The sequence below is a fragment of the Antedon bifida genome, chromosome 1, assembly GCF_963402885.1.
Source record: "Antedon bifida chromosome 1, ecAntBifi1.1, whole genome shotgun sequence".
Taxonomy (NCBI): domain Eukaryota; kingdom Metazoa; phylum Echinodermata; class Crinoidea; order Comatulida; family Antedonidae; genus Antedon; species Antedon bifida.
In genome coordinates, this window is record NC_136226.1 from 32,797,832 (window position 1) to 32,805,999 (window position 8,168).

Sequence of the window (8,168 nt, forward strand, 5' to 3'; positions counted from 1 at the left end):
ATCTCAGATCAGGGAGTGGTTCCCCAATTTGTGATAATTTATAAATGTTCATGACAAATTTACTCTTCCCTGGGAAAGTCTAACGTTATGAATATGAATACCAAATTATTATCGACAAAATTCTATGTATATTTATATGCAAATGACAAATGTAAATTCCACTGATGAATGAATGAAACGTTATCCAATGTGTTAGGCCTACAGTAGTTTACAAAGTGGACATAATGTAAAATGCAACAAATACAAGAATATTTATTTCGTATAAAACGTTTTATTTCATAATTGCATTGACTCGCATATATGGAAATAAAATACAAACTTATTATACCAGCTAACCTTCGACCACTGACGGCTTAAGAAGGTACTTAAATAAGTTTGGTATACCTTTCCACAGCAGCAGAATCGTTAAAACTACAAAGTTTGATTTTAATATTATTTACAAATACCGTATGATACACACAAACAAACAAGTAAAATCTGAATATTATTTAAAAACGGAAGCTAACATTGGTGAAATAGATATTGTATCAACTAACAATATTTTCAGCTGCATGGAGGTATAGAAATACTATACTTAAAGATTTACCGCCCACCACGTAAATTAATAACTAAATTATTTGTTTATTTTAGTTTTATCTACATTTGTATTTACTTTTTCAAATAGTTTCAATACCCGATAGTCTTAAAAAATTCTCCACTTTGAGTTAAGTATTGACTTAATTCTATTTTATATATTTAAATCTACTTGCTTAAAATCCTGTACATTAAATCAAATTATATTTTTATATTACAAATCACAAATTATAACCCTTGCCTCTCGTACAAAAATGAAGTTTCGTGGGCAAGTAGTTCTAGAGAAAATGCAATTCCAGTGTACTTGTTACGTTAAGACTGCTCGCCGGCTTTTGAAAAATGTCTCCTATCTTTTAACACCAGCAGGTCACTGACAATTCAAGAGACAGCTTCTTCCCAAACTAAGGGGTGTGCCGACGAGTAATATCAACCAATCTAATTATTTTTTACCTCATAAGATTGATTGGTCAGTTTCAGCATGGTGAAACAGCTATAAAAATGTATTTATTTATTCAAGATCCAACAGTGTAAAGAAAAACACCAAAACAGGATCGCCATAAAATATACATTTGATTTACATAAAAATGAACAGGAAAACAAACAAATTTATATATTATTAAAAATGACATTAAAAGCAGAAGTATTACAACTAAAAATATCGATGTAAGGAAACATTTGAACTAAACTATTATATGAATGAGCAACCCGACAAAAAATACCGTTTTTACATACATTAACACGAGAAAACTGCACTTTTAAAAGATTATTAATATGAATTTTACGCACAGGGACACGAAAATAAAATTGAGAGACAAATTTACAATCAGAAAATGTTACGAATGAGATAATCTTACTTTAAAAATCAATGCCGATGATCTTTCTTAAAATTAAGAATTAAGAATAACATGCCATTCTAGGTAATTAATTAGGCATAACATGGAGCATTCTCCGTGGGCATAACAATGCCGAAACAGCCATAAAAATCGGTTAAATAATAACAGAGTTACATTGAAAAAACCTCCCTAAAATAGCTGTTTTTCTGTTTTCCGGAAATCGCCCGGATTTTTGGGTACATAAAAGAAATGTTAATGTGATACAGTATTTAATTTAAAATTATCACTTCTGCATCATGAAAATAGATTTAAAAAGGTTTTACTTAAACACGGTATGTTTACATTATAATACTACTATATTATTGCTGCTACAATGAAATATATACATGTTTATCAAATGTCAATAATAATTTCACTCTTCCCTGTTCATACCAAGTTTACAGAGGGGATTCAGAATCGCCTTATACCACGATTATTCATTCATTCATTCACTTTCATTTCAGATCTTCATCCATAAGGCTTCTCCAACTTTATGTTTCAAGACTATGTAACTTGTGCAATCGCTGTCCCATTCATTACCATTTCAATATTTTCCTCGTATAAAATTCCTGAAAAAGTATTTCAGTCAAGTCAATCAAATAAACATTTATATTTTTTATTTAAAATTAAAGCTAGCACATTATTTTTCTTTTTGTTTCAGAGAAATATTATTAATTAAATCATAATGTAGGCCTCTAATATAGGGTAATTTTTAAATAAATGAAAGAGGCAACAAAAAAACAAAACAGGAAGTAAGGATAAATTGGAAAAATCCAATTGAAAAACTTGTGTCGGGAATTAGTAGAGTCTATATTTAAAAAAGTGTTTTTGATCTTCCACAAGACACGGGATGAGAGAGAGAGTTTATAGTGGATTCTTATTTAAACCATTGCGTAAGTGGCTTTAATCAATCAAACAAACAAACTAGTTTTGACAGGAGGTCTACACTTTTCTTACCAAACTCGAAGTTTTATTTGCTCGAATTTGTAAACTAGAGTAAATAGTGCTGGTGTATGCTAGGCTACTTTCAGCTCTATACATACCTGCAATACAAGCTGTCATAAAACAAGCAATCGATCCAGCGATGAGAGCTCGAACTGCGACAGTAGCAAAGGCAGCTTTTCGAGACGGAGCCATTGGAGTAAGCCCTCCAAGTTGAACTCCAATGGAGCCAATACTAGCAAATCCACACAGAGCATATGTGGCGATAACTTCGGACCGCTTCTATTTTTATTATCATTAGAAAACAAAATTGAGAATTTAATTTATCGTAATTTCTACTACACTAAGTGCTATAGCCTTTAAGTCTGAAGTTTGCACTAAATTGGAAGAAGAAGGGTACTAGCAAAAACCAACTAACAGAAAACTAAACAATAAATGATATTGCAAAAAATAATTGTACTCACTGATATACTACCAGCTTCTATGAACTCCGCAAGTTTGAGGTAAGCAACAAATTCGTTAAGAAATGCTTTAATTCCAATCAACTCGGCAACTTCACGGCAATCTTCCCATTCTACACCCATTATAAAGGCAAGCGGCATAAACACATAGGAACAGATCAACTAAACAATAGCAGAAAAAGATGATGATATCATACGTGTAAAACAAATCGTGATATCATGTAGGCCATGCTTACATAAAACAAAAGAAATTAGAAAAGTTTTCGTTCTATCACTATAGGATAATCATCTATGCTGTCTTTGATAAAGTTATTATTTTAAAAATTCCAATCAAATGACGTCATGATCAATAAACACAATAAAATCGTTGTATTGTCACGATATTATTGCTCTTACTAATCATGACGTCATTTGATTGGACGTGTGAAAATATTATTTTCATCAAAGGCAGCATAAATGGTTATCCTTTACCAGTTCTAGGATAAAAACTTTTTAGATTTATTTTGTTTCATGTATGAAAAATGTATGTTTATCTATTTATCGTCGATCGTTATCGTCCTAGTGTAAATGGGCCTTAAAGCCTATTTTTCACTAGGCGAATTTGTTCGCGCGAATCGAAAGCGTCAGCTTATACGCATGCGTAGAGAGGGATTTGGAAGATGGAAAAATGAATACACATGCGTATAAGCTGACGCTTTCGATTCGCGCGAACATCATGGAGAAAAACTACATGGTTTGAGCTGCGTTCTAGAGAATAATGGGGTAGATGTATCGGGTACAAACAATAATAATGAATATTTCTGAATACCTCAAAAGTAAGATCTTCAATTCCTACAAGCCCACCAAGCCAAGTAAGCATAGCATTAAGAAACGCCAAGATGGCTAAGAATGCAATCAGATTAGCTGCAATATTTGCAACAAGTGAGACGGCTGTGGAAGCGCCTACTGATGCTGCTTCAATAATATTTCGTTCTTCACTGTGAAACAAAAGAAAAAGTTATCTATTTCACTTATTGCTTTCTTATTTTGAGCAGGCCTGCTTTCAATATAAGTGACAAAAAACATTACAAATAAAAATACAATTTTTTGTCGGTTTAAAATATTATTTAAATTAAAAAATGGAAAATCTATTGAATCTTGAAAACAATGCAGAATTACCCATCCTCGGAACCAGAGAGACATTGAAAATCTTCTCAACGTTTTCAATGCATACTTCGTTTATGCACACTAGGCCTAAAACACGACAATGTTAAAGACATGTAAATAAAACTGACCTACCCTTTTGGTATCTTAACTTGCTCTACAGTCACCATTTTGGATTCTTCTGTTTCTGGCCAGAATAATTTAGCAATAGCCAAAGCAGCTGGTGCTGACATGACTGATGCACTTATTAAATGCGATGCATCGACACCAAATGAAATGTAAGCACCTAGGACACTTCCTGCAATTGTAGCGAACCCTCCTGTCATAATGGAATGGATCTCAGAAAGGGTCATGTCTTTTAGAAATGGCCGAACCAGAAGTGGTGCTTCGGTCTGAAGGGTGAAATTAAAAAATACATTTTAGGCATACATATTGTATTGTGTTGACGGATAAAGTGGTATAGTTGACGAATGAAATGGTGATGCCGACTAAAGTGGTATAGCTGCCGAATAAAATTGTATAATTGCTGAATCAAATGGTATAGTTGACGAATAAAATGGTATAGTTGACGAATAAAATGGTATAGTTGACGAATAAAATGGTGTTGACGAATAAAATGGTATAGTTGACGAATGAAATGATGTTGACGAAAAAAATGGTATAGTTGACGAATAAAATGGTATAGTTGACGAATACAATGGTATAGTTGACGAATAAATGGCATAGTTGACGAATACAATGACATAATAGTCGAATAACATGGTATATTTGACAATTACAATGGCATAGTAGTCTAAAAATAAAGTTGCGGAAATAAAAGAACTTACCTGTCCAATAAATATGTTTCCGGCAGCACTGAGTGATTCTCCTGCTGATGTTTTCATTGTATACTGCATTAGCCAGGCAATTTTCTCGATAACAAACTGCATGGCACCAATGTAGTATAATACACTGATGACACTACTGAAATAGATAATACCTGGAAGAACCTGGAGGAAAAAGGAAACATCTTCAGAACTTGCTATCAAAAATATCATGAACTATTAAAATAACCATAATGAGGCATTTAATGAATAGTTATTTTAATTCGAAAGTTCGGTGGAATCATTCATAATTTATCATGGACTGTGTTATTCGAAAGAAGAAAGAATTATCTTATTTATTTGCTGTACATCAATCAATCAATCAATCAATCAATCAGATTTATATAGCGCCAGTATCCATAATAATGTTCAAAGGCGCTTGACAAAGTTAAGTTAAATGCCTCTGTGTAAAAATGGGTTTTTAGTCGTGTTTTAAAAGTGTTGATGTTTTCAGATGTCTTTATGTCGATTGGCAGTTTATTCCACAAAATGGGTGCTGCACAGGAAAATGCACGATGGCCATATGTCTGAAGTTTCCATTTAGGAACATGAAGGAGAAGTTTATTAGATGAACGCAGTGAACGAGACGAAGTGTAAAGAACAAGAAGATCAGCAACATACTGAGGTGCAAGTCCATTTAGAGCTTTGTATGTACATCCTACCTTAAATGCAAAGAAATGGTTAGTGTAAAGTTCTCCAAAAATAAATTCAGCTCCAGCATTGGAAAAATCAAGGAAAGTTGTAACTCTGTCTCCGAGCCAGTCGAATAGTTTAAATCCAATATCAGTTCGCAGTACAAACAGTCCAAGGAGAAACTGTAACGTTAGACCCCACAACACCGGACGCCATATTACCTGACAGAATAAGTTAATTATTTGTCAAACTATATTATCTCAATTGCCGAAAATTACAACAGTATTCTTATTAATTGGTCAAATGTTTACTCACTCTACCGACATTCTACTTTATACTAGGTACATAATATTGAGAACACTTGAGACAAAATCGATATGATTCTCGGGGGGGGGGGGGGGGGACTCGAACCCACGACCACCCGAGTAATCTAATTATTACCTGTGTTGGATGTTTTGAGAAGATGTATGTAAACAGGACAAATATAACCAAACCACCAAAAGAAATGAGCTGTTCGGGAGAGTCTTTGACCAAAAACACCAAAATGATGATGAATGCTACCATAAGCAAGATATACAATGGCCTGTAATAAAACAAATAATTATATTTTCATAACAATTAATATTACGTAGGCAATATGATGCAACTCTTAGATGGACCCCAGTCAAGTTTGCGTCACCGTTTTGGTTTCTTCTCATGTTGTAAAATAAAATAAAAAATCTGGCCATTCCTCTTCGCTTGAATGCTTTAGAACATTTTCTGGTAATTATAATACTGTAAAACACGAATAAGGACAGGCCATAAGTTATGGACCTATTCCATTTCGACAAACCAGTGACAATTATGGTATAGGGGAAAAATCCATGCAAATTATACTATTACTGTACTATTATTTAATTAGGCTATTTATCGTTCAATAAAACCTAATAACACGTGGACTTTAAAACCTACCATTTTATATGGCTCCAATTATTGTCAACTTTATGTGAAGCCGGTTTGATTAAGCTCTCCTCGATCTGACTTCCAGCATTATCGCGAATCACCGCGTAAATAAAAATAAAAACAGCTATACAAGTGAACACAATGAGAATTTCAGCTTCGTCATAATCATACCACAATGCGTAGGCAAAGTAGGCGATGTAAAGTAATGTAAAGATGATGGCGATGATCCAATGGGTTTGCTTCTTGTTGTCAGTGTAAAAGTCACTTGCTGCCTCCTTAGCTTCATCAACAGACTAGAAAAGAGAGAAATATATTAGTACTGTACAGTATTTCTCTCTTTACTCTTCACCTCTTCAGTGAGGTATAATAAGTTTTTTGAGGATGATGACTTATAAAGACTCAAATATATATAATATTGATTTCAACATAACATAAACAACATTTTATTTTCATCTTTCTACCAGTAGGCCTATTAAATCAGGATAGGAACTAGTCCTTTAGTCTATGAGTGTCTGACCATGGTAAATTAAATCTTCGATAAAGGAAACGAGAAGCACATACAATTCAAATAAAAAACTTACCGTCCAAAATCCAGTTTTCTGTGGTGGCTCAACTTTGTCTACTGTTGATAATGTTTCAATGACGACGTCATCTACATTAGGCTGAGACGATACAAGCCTTGGTTGTTTGGTAGGCCGCTCAACTTCTCCATCATCATATCCTTTGTTCACATGAGATACGACATTTCTATTTACATTTGTCAGTTCAATATTCCCCTGTAATAAAAGATTTTGTTTTTAGATATTGGCCAACAGTAGAAAATGACTAATGACTGGTTATGAACATACCAAGGCTGCTACAACAATGATGTAACCCATCGTAGAGAACAAATAAGAACTGAATGTTGTGTTCTCCTCGTTGTAGCCTATACTGTAAACCCTTGTCTACACTATCAAACTTTATGTGACAAAAAATGATATATGCCCATATAGACATGATGATGTCATATCACTACCATTTTTGGGCATATCACTGCCATATTTGGGCACATCACACATTTTTTTTCAAACTAGTTTGATAGTGTAGACAGAGCTTAAGTAATAATATGTTATCCACTTACAGATGTATTCATCTTATAGGCTCAGAAATCTTCAGTTTGTCGTTTATCCTATGAATAACAAAATACTATTAAAACATTAGCAGTAATGTTAACATTCGAAATTTGTGGCACATTCAATCTTGAAGTAGGAAACACATTTGAAGCGCAAACTGAGTTGCCACAGAAACTAAAAACAGTGAAAATACATTACTATAGCTTTTGTTCATTCTGTGCGAATTCGAAACAGAATTAACAAAACAGCTAATTGAAGAATTGTTGAATAACATTCGTTAAACCAATAGAATAAACAAGAAGATTAGTCTCAAGGTGTACGTTTTTTTAGTACTGTAGTACATATTTTCGTAGTTTATACGTATATATACTTTATACTGTATCTATGTCATGAGCCCGAAATTGAGCAGCTTGTGTATTAATCTATAGTAAACACATTCATGTGCACATCGATCGATTATACAGAATCTAATTCGTTTCTCTAAAAACTGTTTTGCTCAATCTCCCGATGAACAATCAGACATGTTATCAGACATTGAAATACTTTCTGAATAATTCTTACCTGTACAGATGTCTGCCGTCTGAATCTTGACAGTTTTGAAAAATTCCCAAACCTTCAGATACCACG

General features: G+C 33.4%; 1 protein-coding gene across 1 annotated transcript; it reads right to left on the minus strand.

Moving 5' to 3' along the window:
- Window positions 1-251: 251 nt before the first annotated feature.
- Window positions 252-8,127, minus strand: LOC144851457 (solute carrier family 28 member 3-like). Its single transcript, XM_078708948.1, has 12 exons — window positions 8,103-8,127; window positions 7,550-7,597; window positions 7,011-7,205; window positions 6,439-6,722; window positions 5,929-6,070; window positions 5,517-5,708; window positions 4,819-4,980; window positions 4,127-4,383; window positions 3,657-3,825; window positions 2,852-3,010; window positions 2,489-2,669; window positions 252-2,014 (listed from the first exon to the last, which is right to left on the minus strand). Exons 2-12 carry the CDS (start codon window positions 7,559-7,561, stop codon window positions 1,950-1,952), a joined length of 1,818 nt encoding a protein of 605 aa, XP_078565074.1. The 5' UTR covers window positions 7,562-7,597; window positions 8,103-8,127; the 3' UTR covers window positions 252-1,949.
- Window positions 8,128-8,168: the final 41 nt, after the last annotated feature.